Source organism: Cyphomyrmex costatus, unplaced genomic scaffold (assembly GCF_001594065.2).
Source record: "Cyphomyrmex costatus isolate MS0001 unplaced genomic scaffold, Ccosl1.0 scaffold1384, whole genome shotgun sequence".
NCBI lineage: Eukaryota > Metazoa > Arthropoda > Insecta > Hymenoptera > Formicidae > Cyphomyrmex > Cyphomyrmex costatus.
The window spans coordinates 14,717-33,430 of NW_017275374.1; the positions used below are offsets into that span (position 1 = coordinate 14,717).

The window sequence follows — 18,714 nt, forward strand, 5'->3', positions numbered from 1 at the left end:
CCGGACGTTTCGACTGACTTCCAGTTATCTTCAGCATACAGCAAAATTAATTAAAACGCAATGGTCATAATCAAAAAATCCTCCGCTCGGTCAAGAATATAAAAGTCCACCCAATTTTTCAATGGCCGTTGAAATATTGTGATAATCATACGAATAAAAAATCAATTCAAACGACATCTCGTTTATTTATCCACGAATTGTGCGATCCATCGAATCCCAGCCACTTGACGTACACCTTGTCTCCTTTCTTACGCAACACCTTTTCAACTAGATATACGTCGGGATTAGGGACGCGAAGCAACTCGTGCTCGTAGAATCCTCCGGCGCGGGCGACCGGTTTTCAGCGGTAATCCTCCAAAAGATACGTCACGGGATTAGTTTTCTGCACTTTGACGATTCAAAACGCCTCCGTGGTCCAATTCGGCGTGTAACCCTTCTCAAAGATCGTCTTGTACTTGCTCACGCGTACTGCGTCGCCCACTTTGAATTTTGCGGGACCGGCGATCTTTATCGCGCTGTACACCGTACCCAAGAGTTTTTCGGCGATAGCGGGTGTTACGTCCGCTGCCCGACTCGCTCGATGGCGCGGTGCGTGGAGACGACGACGACGACGACGTGGATGCGGAGTACCCGATAGCGCTCCGCGCAAACTACAACACGATCAGATGCGAGATCGTATGCGCCTTCAGAATAAACTTTGACAAACCAAACAGCATCGGGTCGCTGCTGGGATTCTCAAATCGTGTATTGGAACCGCGCAAATGGTACCAGTCGGACGTGTTGGTCAACATAATGACCGTGAACATCATCCGCGTAGAGTGCAACGTGACGGCGGGCGCGTACAGCAACGGTAACAGCGCGCACACGATACACGAATTTTCGCCGCAAGTTCCACCGGAATATAAGATATCGGATAGGCCGACGCAGATCATTTACCTTCCGATCATCGCACGGAGCGTTACTGATCTAACAATACGCGTCGTCGATCAGAACGGACGGCTGATCGATTTTCGCGGGGAGGAGATCACCGTCAGATTGCACGTGCGACGGCGACAGCGATAAGGCGCGCGCGCGCGTGAGATGCTCGTGTTGAACCAGCAGAGAGACGACCCAAGGCCATCACCGCTCGACAGTGCTCGCTCATCCGGACGCATCGAAAAGAAGAAGAGGTAGAGATCAGTACGTCGAACGTGGAGTTTTTAAAATCTCTGGGATTCACGGTGCGCAACTTTTGAGAAAGATGACCGACATTCCGAACGTCAAGGACAAGCCAGTCTTCGATGATCGCATCGTCAAGATCGAGACTCACACGTACAATCCGTACGTGAACACGACGTTCGGACACAGCGACGAGATACGAATACCCATACAGCAGCAGGATCTGTACACGTTACCCTGTGAAAGCTATCTCTATGTCGAAAGAAGACTCATGTCGAAAGAAGAAAATGCGGAACGGCAGCCACAGCTTGGAATTAATTGCGTGGCGTTCATGTTTGAGGAAATTTGATACGAACTCAATGGTACTGAGATTGATCGCGACAGAAACGTTGGAATAACTAGTCTTTTGAAGGGCTATTCAACGTTTTCGGATGACTTCATACATCTAGAGACCCTCTAATCAGAGTCGCGAAATAACGTCAACAAGGTTAGGTCGGTGATACCATTTTATATCTGGGTAGACTATAGAGTATGGAATATATGTCCATATATAAAAATACTGAAAAAAATCACGTTATAAAGTTATATAATACATTGTGTAACCGTGGGGGAATGTTGTTTATTGTGGGGACGAGCGCGACGGCACGAGCGAAGCGAGTGCATACGCGCGTCCGTGTCGACCTATAAACAAATATGCCCCCACTGTTACACATAGAATTTTTCTTTACAAGTGCTCGTCGTAATGTGCCCTATAGAGCAACGTTTTTGCACAGAAGAGTGGGATTAGAGAAATAACTTAACGGCTTGAGGTATTGTTTATTTACCGCACGCAAAAGCGTTAAGGGTACGGCACCTTACGTGCACACGTGAAGAAAAGTATATAATTCTAAATACTTATTGCTTGTGTACGTAACTTCACAATAATTCTTGTGTGGAAATATTTATTTTACAAAATTAGAAAACAAAATTTTGTAAAATGTAAACTATGGGTGCGTTCAGCGGACTCAATAGTTGAGTGAGCGCTCGCTATATTATTGATGCATTCTTCCAGATCTAAAATTCTGATTAAATGAACTAAAAGAATATCATATACCAATAAAAACGAGCGCTCACTTGACTGTTGAGTCCGCTGAGCGCACCCAATGGTCCAAAGATATAAAAAGTTCTAGGACGACTTCTAACTTCTTCGCGCATTCAAAGACAAAACATTTATTTGCATATGATTGTGTAAAAAAGAAAAAATCAGAGGTAAGTTATCATTACTGCTTTTTACATATCTTCGTTCGTAAGCTTTAAAAAAGAGTGACGCTTTTCTTTTTTAATTTATTTGTTGTGCGATACATTCGATATAATATCTATTCATTCGGAATAAATATAGATAGTTTTAAAATAATCTGAATATATTCATAGTCGACATTTTTGCTTGATATTAGAATGTCTAATTCTAAATTGGACCCCCTGCAAACTTGTACATACTTGAACGCGATTTAGGTAAGATTAAATATACAGAATATTATAGTTTCTTTTCAAGAATAGAGCTTTTCTGGTCCACAACCTTGCTTTAATCATTGAGGTACATTTTCACGTGCTGCTAAAATAATAAGCAATTGAAGCGACAGATCTGTCGCTCTTATTTTAGCGGCTGAAATTTTATAGTTTGAACAGTTTCAACTACAAGCGTCAAACGCTCAATCAAAAGGCCATAGCACATACTGCATGACGCATAAGAGAATCAACCAATCAAAATGCTTCTCTTCCGTGAAGTGGGAGGAAAAGAAGGACTCTGATTGGTTGATTCTCTTATGCACTATGCATTATGCATAACGCATAATACATAGGCCCATATTCAGAACGCGCTAACAACGATGTTAGCGCGCTAAAGCCCATTCTACAATTGCGTAAGCGTAATTGTAAAGCCCATGGCACATACAAAACGTATGGCCGTAAAACGTAATCAGTAAGCGAATTGGCCAATCACAGTAGAAATCGTAAGGCCGGTAGCGAATCCAATGTTACGATTTCCTTACTGATACGTCTTACGGCCTTACGTTTTTCTATGTGTTTCTGGTTTAACTGGTTGTAACCGTAAGGCTGAAATCACACGATGCAGAATAGGACTGCGGAATACAGAGTGCGTCATTGAAGCAACCAATCAGCGTTATTCTGCATTTTGCTTTCTAGCACTGATTGGTTGCTTGAATGACGCACTCTCTATTCCGCAGTTCTATTCCGTACCGTGTGATTTCAGCTTAAGAATTAACCCATTACAATCGAATATTCTCCTCATATTTGATTGTGATTGGCTAATTCTTACAACTACAACCAGTTACAACTACGCTTACGCAATTGTAGATTGGGCTTAACATGCTATAGTTTACGGTACGTATACTATAGAATTTCAGAGATAAAAGCGCGCTTTTATCGATAATAGCGCGTTCTGAATACGGGCTATTGTGCATAAGAGTAACAACCAATCTGAATCCCTCTTTTTCGTCCACTTCACGGAAAAGAAGAACTTTGATTGGCTGATGTCTTTTTCCACCAATGCAGATTAACTTTAATCTCGGTTTAACTTACTGTTAATCTTTTTCTAATTTTTAGAATTAGAAAAAGATGAAGAGCAAATTGAACCGAGATTAAAATTAATCTGCATTGCTGGAAATGGGCATGATTCTCTTTGTGAGTGTAGCGCTATATTTATCGACGTTACGATTTTATCAACAGTGTCAATAATGCTATACGTAGTTTACTTCAATTTATAATCTGATGTTGGTGCCGCTAGTGTACATAACTCTCAAACGCGAAAAACGTCAGAATGATCACTCTTAGGTTTCTCTCTGTTCGCGTTGGTTCACGTTTTCATGACGATAATAAATTTATGAATCTATTTATCTCGCCGCGATCGTTCGACTGCACTGGACCGCACTCAGGATAAACTAGAGGCTTTTCTGACAGCTCGCCGTAATAATGCGCGAGGTAATTAATATGGATAGTTAAACGCAATGATGATGGGCGATGCGAACCGACGTGCCGGTGGATCGAAATATGAAAGGTACGTAACGTGTATGGGCGATCAATAAATTATTCACGCTGGGAAAATATACCATTTATTTCGAAGCAAGTGTTTGTCGCGACAAAATCATCCGTATTAGAGACCTACGCGTATGAATTGTCTATGTTCTCGATGCTCCTCCGATTCTGATTGTTCCTACATGTACTTTCGTGATGTCATAAATCGTAAATAACATTACGAGGACCATGTTATTGAATATTTATTGAAATTTATTATTTTTCACAGTAAGGACTTGCAATCGTAAAATTCAATTGTCTACAACCCGCGGGCGACAGAGTAATATAAAGAATCATTTTAAGAGCAGACCTAATTCTTTCCGTCTCTTTCTTTTTTTTTTGCTTAATAAAAGCATAAGTTTAATTCTGCCGACTTGAAAAGATCAAGTTTATGATTAATTTCAAATTAATTGAATCATATATATGTATTAAATTGAATTCCACATTGTTTTGTATTTTCTCTATAAGATATTTCTTATATATCTTGTTTTAACGTTTCTTGAAAGACAATTGCAATTTTATTATAATAATTTTATGCCAAGGTTTTATCAAGATCATTTTCATGTTTTTAAATAAAATATGTTTTTTAAACACAAATTCTTTTTTACATAATTGCGTGTGCATTCTACAACTATGAATGTTGAAATTAATACTGTAGCAAGGTACAATTTTTATATTCTATTATAATAAAATTATTTATATATATGTATATCAGTACAAATAACTGATTGAATAGAATAAATTAAATGCTTTTGAGGCTTTCATGGATATTTTTTTCAAAGTTACTATAAGGTTTGGCAATTATCACCGTGTTGTTGTCCATTACTAATGCCAACGTTTTGTAAATCTTCTATCTTTGTAGAATAAATTAAATCTTGAAGAGAGAGATGGAGTCAAATTTTCATCAAGTTTAGAATCAGTTCTTTATTGGTACTGATAAGAGGCATTGTGTATTTAATTCTTAATATTATAAATAAAAGCATCTTACAACTTACTTCAAGTGGATTTTATTTAAATATTATCTATGTATATTTATTTGTTAAAATAAAAGTAATTATAAGGCTCTATATGTGTATATAACAATATAAATAAAAATAGGGCAAAAGAGCCAATTAGTTAAAACGAACAAATTAATTCAAAAATTAATGATATACAAAATAATTAAAACAAACATTTTGACTCTGATCGGGTTATTTTCAATGTATAAAAAATATATAAAGAAGTATTTTGAAAGATCCATATAAGCAACGACGTATTATTAATCGCTTCTTGAAATTCTTCTAAATGATATATAAATTTATAGTCAATAATAGTATCGTAAGCATAATTAATCTAATAGAAAAAAACAAAAAAATTAACTGTATCTTAAAATTAAAACATGAAGTATAACATGTTTCATAACCAAATTGATTACGGATATAAGAAAAAGTAAAATTAGAATATGTGTAATTATAACGCATTTTTTCGCCCGCGTGAATAAAATAAAAGTAATTATAAGGATCTATGTGTATATAACAATATAAATAAAAATAGGGCAAAAGAGCCAATTAGTTAAAACAAACAGAATTTAAAAAATAATGATATACAAAATAACAAACATTTTGTTTTAGTTCTTTTGCCCTATTTTTATTTATTTTATTTGTTAAGTTATATAATTTTTTAAAATCATAAATGATTTATTAAGACCGTTTAAAGTGAATATTCAACAAGTAAGGGATAATTCCTATAACTGTCGAAACTGGGTCTTAGGTACTCAAATATTTTTATGTGAATTTTAACTGAACTGTAATATCGTAAATTAAATTAATAATTTAATAATTTGATGCTCAATTGGCATCATTTTAGAGCTTAATATACTAAAAATCGGTAAATAAATTCAAATAATTTTTGTAATTGTTAGATTATGTATTTTGTAACTCTTGCAAGGAAAGATTGTTGTGAGTGTAAAAGTAGAAAATTTTATTTTTTCTTGTATAGTATCATATATATATATATATATATATGACACTATACAATGACACACAAATACACACACTTATTTATTTATATTATATAATATATACATATACATATATAAAATGTGTATTATGTAATTTTTAAAGGTAAACAAGTATGATTCAGTAAATATGCCTCATGGCTGGAGGCAGGAACAACAGCGAGCAAAATGGAAATTTAGACAAAATACATCAGTGGCAATGCCACAATAGTCGTAATTCTTCTAGAACGCTTGAATCGTCTCCAAGTGATGAATTCAAGAAACGGAAGAGTGCGGAACATCATCGCACTATTGTTAAAAATATCAGCCTATTGCAAGACAGTATTTTGAGGTAAGAAAACGTTAAATGTTCTAATTTAACAAATTTTAATGTTAATTGTACCCCATAAAGCATATAATGGAAAAAATCATATATATATTTAAGATTTTTTAAATGTTATGAAATACAATTAGACTATTTTATATACATTTACCCTTCAAATTTAATTGAAATTATTCTATATACACACATGTGTGGGTGTAGGTGTTAATTCACTTTATGTCACTTAATCCTTTTTTGCACAATTTTATCTTTTTTGGGGGAAATCAATGTAATCTCTTTAGCTATTTTACATAACTGAAATAAAATTAGCACTACCTCTAAAAAGGAACCAATTTATTAGAACTTGGACAATGCAAGAATTCTCTTTTATTGTAGAATATTTACGGATTCCTTGCATTGTGATCTGAATATAATATATGGTTACAAAATAATACGTATAAATGAGTGTATTGTTAGAGCAAGATCGCCACACTTGTATCAAGTTCTCAAGCCTTATTTTGTTTACACTAACAAAACGATCCATTGCATTCTTGATAAAGCCGGACTTTTTCATCAAATTGAAGGTTTCGTAAGGTATTGCTATATTGTACTAACCGGTATATAAAAACTATTTATAAGGCAAATCGAGCAAGGATATTTTCACATTCGTCTGCATGCATTTTATCTCTCTAATACACGTTTAAAATATAATTTTTGGCATGTTTTTTTTCTTCTAGATAAATTAGATATTTTTATTTTTTTATTTTTACACAAGATTGTGCATTTTTGCGTTTAATTCTTTTTAAAACAGATAACAACTAAGCACTTAGATATTGATGATGTGTGTTTCAAATTTGTTTATCATTTTCTGTTTACAATTACAAACAAAATCATTTTCTCAATATTTTTATCAATATAATGTCTTTAATCCGGGGACAGTTTCTAGATTGCGTCCCTGAACAAAGTTGGTCTCCAAAATGTTCCTAGTGTATTCTGAATTTATCATTTTTGGCATAGAAACAATATCACTATAATTTGTTTTAATGATTATATAGACAATAGGTAGCAATATATGTCCAGTATCATAATTGTGATTATTGGTTAAATAGGCTTGTATCTACTGATTTTTCCATTAAAAAAAATAATTTTATGATTATACGTTCTGACTTTGTCGATAATCCTTTTGCTGACAATGTATTGTTTATTAGTTGAATCATTAGAATGTACAGTTAAAAACATAATTACATACTATGATTTTTTTTAGCTATTGATAGTTATTATACATAGAATGACAAATATTGCAAACATTGTTATATTACACATTTCAGTTTATTTATTACAATAAGTAAAATGAAACAATATAATAAATAATGATTCATCTTTATGATTACCTTTCTTCGTATGTGATCATATTTCACGAACAAGTTGAAAACTGTCCCCGAATTTAATAAAATAAATGTGGTAATCTTATATTAACATATTATAAGATTTGTCAAGTATATGGATATTTATTTAAGTAAAATAAGAATAAACGCTTTGTACGCAGCACGTTATTTTTTTTCTGTTGTAAAAAAGATGATCTTTTGCAATGAGTGTTATGCAAGAAATTTTAGGCGTGTAATTATATTTATTGTAAATATTATGTATGAATTTATCATGTACATACTTACCTTTTAATCCATACATTAAGCATGATACTCTGTCATATTAATTAAGATAATACCTATTGCTTAAATTTTTTTATAATTATATTACAATCAGCAATATTATACATTTATTTAATTTATTTTGTCTGTTATTAATATTATTCATATTTATTTATGGATTGCAGGCTTCTGTACAGTAACCTAGATTTTACTCAAGAAGAGCAGTTGTTGGTGAAAATAATTTTGAGTACAAATTATAAGTTTCAATCTTTAAATGAATTTGATACCAATACATCTTGTGATAACAGGTTAGATTTATTAATAAATACATTTTATAATATGTTTCAGCCTTTAATTTTAAAGTTATTAATTAGAATCTCTTGTTTTATTAGGTTACTCACTTTATAAATATTATAAGTTTTTTTTATTGCATTTTATAGATTCATATATTTTACAGGATATGCGATGGGTGTCTGGCATTGAATTGTAACACGCATCAACATTTTCAAGATTATGCTGTAGCGAATACAAGCCCTGCTGCATCAGAAATGGCTGATTCCGGTTTGGAGACAGGTTCAATAAGTCCACACGATAATACAACATCAGAGAATTTGAGCACGGATTTGGAGGTGACACAAGCGGCAGAATATACTTCTGCTAATGATGATGATTCGGAACGAATACGTGCTGAGCAAACACGCAACAAAAGCGATCATAAGACACTTTCGTTATATAATGAACACTGCAAGTCGCTCGACAATTATCGTGAAAAGAGCGTAATTCAATCTGTGTCGAATGATCATAGTGTAACATACTCATCCCTAGAAACGGATCATCAGCTCGCAGATAGGTCGGACAACGTTCAGCAGACGAAGTTAAATGCCGAAGAGATTTTTCAATATGAAAGTCGTATGTTAAATGAGCCATTCTATGAGTCGGATTGTGGCAGCGATGAAAACGAATCTTTTGAATTTATCGAGCCCATTCCTTCGGCGAATGATGAAGAAACTTCCAAAAAGTGTAAATTAGAATGGAAAACACAATCTGAAGAATTGAAAAGCATAACAGCTGAAACGAGCAGAGAATCCGATCACTCTCGTTTGACTAACGTGCCTAGTCGTAACAATTCTTCCACAAGCGGTTATTACTTCATCGATGCATCTACTTTGAATGACGAGGTGGATATTCTATCTACGAATGTAACAAGGAACCAGTACGGTAATGATAGTACATCATTATCGCATTCAACATTTTCCTCAAATTACATGGATTATACGGTGAACAAATCAGCTAATGTCGTGGAAGAACAGTCGTGTAAATTTACGCCACTTAAGGCATCGTCTTTGCAGACTGGTCATGAACGAGTGGCAGAATTCGAACGAGAATTGAAACTCACTGAGTACTTACAGCCATTTCCGGAATCGCGTAAAATAAAGCGGATAGATTCTGCATCGGAGGAAAAGATAGAGGCGAATAAACCGACAGAGAAGGAGTCATTAGCCGTAGAAATCAAAGAAGCGGACAGTGGAGAGAGTGCACATCCTTCCCCGTGTCCTGATAATAATACGAAGTTAAATAACCGAGAAGAGAAAACGGAAACGTCAAATAAAGCGAATAAACACCAGACAATAGGAAACGAAAATGAGAAAGACACGAGTGTCACTGAAGACAGGCGACCATCGCTTATCAGAAGGAATACGTTCGAACTTGATTCTAACGATGAGAAATTATCTGTTTTGAGACAAGAATATGAACGCAAGCAAGGCAGTCTTGTTTTTCAAAGTGCCATTCCACAGTACTCTGGACATCGTGTAGACGGAGACTCCATTTGCAACGTACCTTCCGATTCTGTAGTTCCTTCGATTACTGAACCGTTGATTACATTTACACCTGATGTACAAATCGCCATTAATACTCAGCATTCGATGTCATATTTATTAGATGATCGTGAATATGAGATTAATCAAACGCAAACACAAGCCAATTATTTACGATCCAGTCTCAGTAAGTCTTGTGTGGTGTATCCAGTTATTAAAAGTGCCAGCGACAAATCTATCGTGGATTGTAGCATGGACTCGGACGATGCATCGAATCATTGTAGTAGTAGCTTGCCAATTACCTTAAACTCTATCTTGGAGAAAGATGATCGAACGGGATCTGTAAAAAGAAATAAACGAGATGAAGCTACTCCGATTATCTCTGGTGGTGTTAGCACCTCGGATTATTCGAAACCTTCCGATAGTCCCACAGTGCGACGCAAAACAGAATCCACACCGATTGTATCGGGTGGTTCCGTGATCATGAGCAAGCCTGAAATCAAAGTCAAACCCTCTAGAATGTCTTCCTCTATGACTGCCTGGGTAGTTGACATGAGTGATTGTAATAAGGAAGAATCCAAATCTCGAAACAATTCGCGAAGCATGTCACAAAGTTTTTCCACTTCCGAAAGCAACAGAAAAGTCACACACAAGTCGAGTAATCATGAAAAACACGGTAGTTTAGGTTTCTTTGTTAACCTGAAGGATGTGAAAGATGATGTTGAACCTAATAAACGTGATCACTCACTTGAGAGGAAGGAACGCGATAGTAACAGCAAACCTTATTGCGAATTTTACGTAGATATCTCTGACAAAAATAATAGCAGTAAAACCAAATCATCCGAGAAACAAGACGCAGGCGCAAAAAACGATATTTCTAACGAAGCTGAGAAAAAAAACATCTTTTCAATGTTTATCAATTTGAATGATACGCGCGAGACCGAAGATATTGCGGTTGTGGCTTCGACGCATAGGCGAAGCTTTTCGACAGTATCTAATAAATTAACGGATGACAGTAGCTCTAGAGATAATAGCAGCGCAGGAGAGAATCAGTTACCGCAAGAACAAAAGAAAGAAAAAACGAAGCCTAGCGTCTTTATGTTTATAGAATCTGATTCTCCTGTGGTGAGAAGACGGACACTGTCTACTTCGCGACCAACGCTTAAACGGCATTCGTGGAATGTTGATAAAACGCAACCGACAAATAATAGTAATGGCTGCGTAGCGAAAGAACTCATGTTTAGACGAGAACACAAACGTGCACACAGTATATCCATGGACAGTCGCGGCATTATAAAACAATCCCAAGCGAAGACGAGCTCGTCTAGTCACTCACTGAGCGATGCGACTAAAGCTGATTCTTACAACCATAAAAGTTTCAAGACATTACAAGAACGTGAAAACAACTCAAACAATATGGACACATCGACCGAGGATGTATTCGAGTTTGACGTAAAGGACACTCCACCAAACTCTCATGTCGAGATTGCAAATGAACAACTGCCCGTGAATCACAGGCATCACGAATACAAAGACATAATTCCCGGTCAAACGGAGAATTTGGAAACCAATGAGACGAAAGCATATGAGGATGATCTTTCAGAAACCTCCGCTTGGGAAAAGACTTGCACAGAGAGCACAGAAGGTCACACTCGTAAAAGTGAAACATTTGATATCAGTAGTGGCAGTGGGCCTTCTCCAGATAGTGACAACCATTATTACGAATTTACTGATTTATTAAAGTCAGGTGTTAATGATAGATCGCAAATAGTTGCTGCAGGAAACAGCAGTAAGATATCGGAAACTCGCAAATCATTGAGTGAAACTATAAAGAAAATCGAGTGCGAATTGAAAGAGCCGGAATATAACGATGCGGATCACACATACGACTGCCGTTTGTCGAAGAAAACTGGGAAGATGCCCAGTCATAATTTAAACGATTTACATTCAGATTCTGATAAAACAAGTACTTCCAGTTTCGTACGTCTGTCGGATTTGGATAAAACGCCGACGGCCAACCATGCGTCGGATATGTTGATGGTGAACGATGATAGAAGCACGTATCGTATGAGCAGCAGTATTCCGGAAACATCGTGGATAGAGAGCAAGTTGGCGATAACGAGGAATAGTGGCCCAATTAAACCTGTTTCTAAGAAACTCGCTTCCGTTATGAGCACGTCACTTCCATCCAAACAGAAATCTCCATTGGAAGATTTGACCGGTGATTGCGAAACCGAAGGGATTATTTCCGAATCTGATCTTAGCAGCATGCAAAGCAGTATGGGACGCTCTGGAGCGGGTATGTATATCATTTAGAATTTTTGAACTTGAATCAATGTAAGCAGTAGTGTAATAAAAATTATAAAACTTCAATCATATATTCAGGGTGTTTCAAACTTATCACCTACTAACAACAGATTGCTGAAATCATTTCGAAAGTTCTGATATCAAAACGTCCAAAGCTATAATAGTTTTGAATTATAAGTATTTAAAATTAGCGAATTATATTGCCTAAATTTTGCAAGTTTAGATATAGTTAGCATTTTGTTCCACAGTATAACGCAAAAATGTCAATTATACCTAAATACGTAAACTGGTACAGTAGATGATGGAACAATTTGTATAATTTAATAATCATAATTTTTTCATCTTTGTATTATATATGTATAATGTAATAAAATCTTTCAATTTCAATATTGGAAAGGTTACAATTATATTTAAAATTGACAAAATAACATTTTCTTTGAAAAACAAACTGCTGATTACAGAAGGTAGCACGGAGGAAACTGAAACATCAAGCATAGCTGGTGCAAAACCATATAATAGACTGGGTGAAGACTTATTAAGAATGTTTTTGGAAGAAATCAATCCTGATGTTACAATAGATGTAGCCGGCCGGCATATAAGAGCACATAAATGTATATTAAGTTCTCGTTGCCAATATTTTGCCGCAATTTTAAGCGGCAGATGGATCGAAAGTGCGGGCAATGTTATTTCCCTACAAGGGTACGCATTTAGACATAAATATATAAATATATAACATTTTCTAGAAAGTTTTGTTTACGACAAAGACCAGTATTTATAGTCGGTTCTTATTTTAACCATTTTAAGTACTGTCCTAAGACGATAATGTGGCCGTCTGATTGGTTCATGACATCTCAAGATTGAACCGGTCTTGAATATAAGAATTGATTATAAATATCGATATTTTAATCATATGACTCTATTAATATGTCTATATGTCTACATTAATCTATCTATATGTCTATTTTAGGTATTCTTATAATGCAGTTCATTTTGCATTATGTCATATCTATAGTGGAGAAAGTAATATACCGGATTCTATAAGTATCGTTGAACTAGCTACGTTAGCGGATATGTTGTGTTTAGAAGGTCTTAAAGAAGTTATAGGATACACACTCAAACTTAAATATTGCCATCTGTTTCATAAGGTAGATAAATTTAAAAAAATATTTCTATCTCAATTTTCTGTCTCACAATAAAGAAATTAATAACAATATATGGTGCTATATAAAATATACAGTTGATTGTGATTGGAAACTTAATTAATCTGTTTAATATATATTCGAAGAAAATTCATGTATTTACTTTCATTAATTTATTCAGCCTTTAACATATAATCTTATATATATATTTTTTAAGATTATTTTTTCTCAATAATTTATTACTTTTTAGCCTTGTCAAATATGTGCCGTTGGTGTATTGGAATGCATGCCATTGGCAGCTGCATACGGTCTGGATGAAGTATATCGAAAATCACTTAGATGGATTACGAAGTACTTTGTACGAATATGGCCATGCAAAGCATTTGCGACTCTTCCGAGAGAACTTATGGAAAAATGTTATCATCAGCATATAGTACATATGGTACGCATACAAAATATTAATGATAGTGTAAATATGTGTGTGAACCATGTTAAATAATTCGTTCAATAAGAAATTATTAATCTTAGTTATACACGCTGAGGTCCCAGAAACCCCAGTGCAATTTGTTAAATTGAGATTTTCTCGCGTTTTTGAACTTTTCTTTTTCTTTGAATTTATATATCTTGAAGCTCCTTAATTCTTTTACACATTATGGATTTGTTTCTTAATAAATTCTCTATTCATTGAAAAAAACGTTAATTGAAATATGTTTATTTTTACGGAAGTTACGATAACAAATATGGATGTCCTAGGGACCCGTGTGTATACATCAAAGGTACAAAAAAAACAGCGTGTATATAGCTAGGGTTATTGTTAATGCCATTATTAATGTCATAATGGCATTAATGGATCACGACAGCGATAATTCACAAGTCTTAGCATTTTTGAAGAAAATACCCATAAAAACTTAAAAAATATTCGTATTATCAAATTGTTAATATTTTTATTTAGCACTTTGATTTTGAAATTATAAAGTTTTATGTGCAGTTTCAATATAGATAAATGTTCTATTAATTGTGAATCTATTTTTATTCGTCCAATTACAGTCTACCGACAATGTGCTTCAAACTATGATGGATTGCGATAAACTACTAGCAACCTTACCGAATGTGCGATGGGCAGAACCGGTATTTCGGATGGTATCGAATCTGTTGGAGACATCAGTAAAATTCCTGTCAGAAAATTTTGCAGATGTTTTGGGACACGATAATTTTCAATCACTTGGTTGCGAGCTTACATGGAACATCAGCCGTTTAGAAGATCATTTTATAGCAGCTGTCGAACAGTTGCCGCCTGAACAAGCATGCAAAAGTTATTCGAAATTAAATAAGATGTTACTCTCGTCACAGACAGATGATTTTCAATGTAAGATTAAGTGGGGACCGCTCTTCATCGATTTTCTACACAAGCTTCAAGGCCGCGTGGAAAAATGCTTGGTGCGTGATGCCGCACGTGCCGCAAGAACTACCACATGGTTGAAAATGGATCTGGAACTTCGCAGGAGAATACAGGAACTAGCTTGTCTCGTAATCTTGCCTCACGAGACCTCAAAGCGTGTATCTAAACATCCAAACTTTTTAAAAGTAAGTATTATATTCTTTAAGAAAGAATCTTTAATCTTATAGGATTTATACATATAAGAACCAAACAGATCACATTTTTGTATAGAATATTTGAGAGAATATATAATTTTAACATTAACGTAATTGAATTAACTTAATACTATTACCTTTGTGTCTCCGCATTATTATTTTCTATATAATCATATTTCATGTATTAAAGGACTCTCGTGCACCGCCAAATCGTTCGACGATAAGTCGTAGCTTGGATTTAAAACGTGTAAAAATGGCGATTTCGGAGCATAATGATAAAACCTTAAAACAGACGTCATCAGTCAAGCAAACTAAGAAAATTTTATGTAAGCCAAAAACAGATCCACTTGAGCGTAAAATGCAGGAGGATAAACAAGTCTGTGAAACCCTTAGGCCAAAATCGTGGCCTAATAAAATAGAGGTATATACTTGAAATTGTTAAGAATATTTAAAATTATAATCTCTTTCGCAGCTTTACATATGATTATCATTATATACGAGAAGAATTATTATTCATTGAAATTTTCTAATTTACCGTGTACCTTTATGATGAAAATCAATCAAATTTTTCACTTGAAAGAGTTATTAATGTCTTAATAATTTTTTTTATTACAAAAAGTAATCCCAATTATAATTAAGTTTAAAACATGAAATAATTAAAAATCTATTGATGTGATTAAACATCACTTGATTCTTTTTATTATTTTTTATTTATAATTTATTTATGTAATTTGCATTGTCTCTGAAGAATGAGCCGAAACATGTAAGCATAATTATTATAATAAATAAGTTTTGTTTGAGATATATATATATATATATATATATATACATATTTGTGTAAAGATATATATATATATATATATTTGTGTAAAGTTATCTGCGCTTAACTCCTAGTGCCCTTTTTTCCCTAGTTTATATTTGAATTATACAGGAGTTTTTGTTATTTAAAAATTATTATACGTATTAAAAAAATCGAACTATGATAAAGTTGTCAATATAAAATTACAGGTAAAATCAAGATATTTGGAGCCAAGAAATAAACCTGTCCCAAAGGAAAACGTATCTATGCATCACGACAAAATTGTACAACAAAGACGTAAAATTATGATTTCCTCGTCTGATTCGTCACGCACTTCTAGCCCTGCGATGAAACGTGCGACAGATAAAAAACCATTATCCAAGATGAAGCTACCAGTTAAAAAAGATATAAAAGCTCTTTCGTCAGATAGCTTAACGGAGGCAAACGCGAGTCAAACTGGCAATAAAAAAGATTTGATCAGTAAAAGCTGTGCTATCACTAGACCCGAATCACCTTCTTTAAAACAGAAAAGCACTGAAATAGGTTTATCGATCGATTCTTTGGAGACCAAGAGTAAACCAGTTACTGTCAAAAAGAAAATTAACAAGATGGATACATCCATGTCCACCGATAGTCTTATGACAGAGATAACGACAACTCCAAAATCCACCGTGTCTAACAAATTGTCGCCTACTTTAATAAAAGTGAACAAAACACAAACTTATGACAGGTAAGATGGAATTTAACTTATTAATCCTATTAAAATTCTTCAATTTTGATTTGGAAGATTGATTTGTTATAATTCTACTATTGTGATTTCGAATTATATAATGTATTTAATTTTTTTATTTCTATATTGATAATTGGGTTTGTTAATCTGTAAACGGCAGGATGAAAAAAAATTCGCCACCAACACAGCAGAGAAGTCCATTAACGATCACTAAGAGATCCCCGAGATCATTGGAAAATTCTACTGCCGCCAGTCGCAGTAGAGCTGCTGCTATCAGCAGCACATATCACGGTTCACCGAGTTTACGCAGAAATTTATTAGATGCTGCAAAGACGCCGGACGTCCCCAGTAAACCAGTGAATACAGTAGCTCCTTTCAGGACACGACAGACAAATGTTCCTCCTATTACGAAAAGAGAAAGAAAGGAAACTCAAAATTCTCAAAACTCTGATAGTCCTAGCAAAAAATCTTCTCCAAAATCTAATATTAGCAGTAAGATGAGCAAGTCAGCCATTGCCGGTAAAAGAATTATCGGTGGCAAAGCTGATGACAAAATTAAAAAATGTCATAATATGGAGACGCAAAAGCAACCTACAGTAGGTTCGAGATCTGGCACGTTCCTCAAAGATGAACCTACGATACTTAAGAAAGTGGACATTAAATCATCGCAAATTAATATTTAATGCTATTATAATGGCTGGATAATTATATCGCATAAGATATGCATTGTTGACATATTTTTTATCTATTAATAATGTCACACTTTTATTAGCAAGTAAAGATTTTTTTCATCATGAGATCATCTATAATCACATTATAATAGTATATAGATTTTTTTAATTATTATAACGATAATCGATATTCTTAAAACTTCGCATTCAATGCATATTATATTTATATATATTTAGAAGTTTATATAAATATAATTGTTCTTTTATGAAAGCATACCTACAATTATTATTATTAAATATGTTGATCCTTTTATATATTCTTTATATAATTCCATTTAGCTTATATATTTAATTAAAAAAAAAAATATGTCAATAATGCATTAAATATGCGTAATAAATCGTGATTAATGGAGGACTGTCGCTAGTAATTGCGAACGTGATAATTCCAACAGAGGAATCGTATTATATGTAAGATAGAGAAACGTAATTTGAGAGCTTGAGATCGTTAAAAAAATACATTTGAGCTGCATTTATTAAGTTAAATAGAAAATAGTTAAGTATATACTACGATTATACATACACATATATATGTCATGATGTTAGAATCGATTATTTAAATGATAGAACAATTTTAAATAAATAATGTTTCATATTTCCTGCTTTTCTAACAACATGATAATGCAGATCTCATTATAAAATCTCATTTTAAGAAATGAAGTATAATATATATTATCCTCGAAAAAGATGTAAAAAATATTTGTTTTTATAGATATATATATACACACGTACATACATATATATATATATATATAAATATACACAATACACATGTATATATGTAGTATGTGTGTGTGCGCGTGTGCATGTGTGCGTGTGTGTATGTATAAAGCCAGAAAAGATTATATAAAAATAATCTTTAAAGAATTTTCCAGGAAAAGTTTGTCCACCAAAACAAAAACTGTAACTGAGCTGCACTTTTCTTGGATTACTTGCACAATTAGAGTAAGTGGAAGATATCATACACACACACAGACACAAAATACTTTCTCTCGTAGCAGCAGATAAAAAGATTATGAATGGATACATATGTACTTAATGAACAAAATTTTGATTATATGTATACACCACATTAATGTCTGGTAGAACTGCACATGCAGCATCTCATAATCTATAGATAAAAAACGTGGCCAGTGACAGAATTATATTTAGATAGCTCTTCCATCTTACGACGTAAAAATGCCATATCAATTCAAATTACTTCATAATAACCAAATAATAATTTATTATATGCTGTTTAATTATTACTAATTGAAGTTGCCATTGTATGAACTAATTCCGAATGCAAGCAAAAAAATGTGGTTTTTTTTGCTTGCAGTTATTTATCAATCGATGAGTTGTATGTAACTGATATATTTATTTGTTAAATTTCTATTTCTATTTTGCAACATTTTTATGCAATATTTGTATCTAGTCATTTGTATATTTTAA

General features: G+C 33.8%; 2 protein-coding genes across 2 annotated transcripts; one reads left to right on the forward strand and one right to left on the reverse strand.

The window, feature by feature from the left end:
- Window positions 1-397: 397 nt before the first annotated feature.
- LOC108782919 (uncharacterized) lies at window positions 398-932 on the reverse strand. Its single transcript, XM_018551315.1, has 2 exons — window positions 697-932; window positions 398-650 (listed from the first exon to the last, which is right to left on the reverse strand). The coding sequence occupies exons 1-2, from the start codon at window positions 930-932 to the stop codon at window positions 398-400; spliced, it is 489 nt and encodes a 162-aa protein (XP_018406817.1).
- A 3,244-nt stretch (window positions 933-4,176) lies between these two features.
- LOC108771261 (uncharacterized) lies at window positions 4,177-17,238 on the forward strand. The gene is made up of 12 exons (XM_018551319.1): window positions 4,177-4,210; window positions 6,330-6,554; window positions 6,921-7,118; window positions 8,356-8,478; window positions 8,628-12,286; window positions 12,756-12,993; window positions 13,262-13,439; window positions 13,684-13,875; window positions 14,481-15,017; window positions 15,217-15,447; window positions 16,035-16,555; window positions 16,716-17,238. Exons 2-12 carry the CDS (start codon window positions 6,361-6,363, stop codon window positions 17,236-17,238), a joined length of 6,594 nt encoding a protein of 2,197 aa, XP_018406821.1. The 5' UTR covers window positions 4,177-4,210; window positions 6,330-6,360.
- Window positions 17,239-18,714: the final 1,476 nt, after the last annotated feature.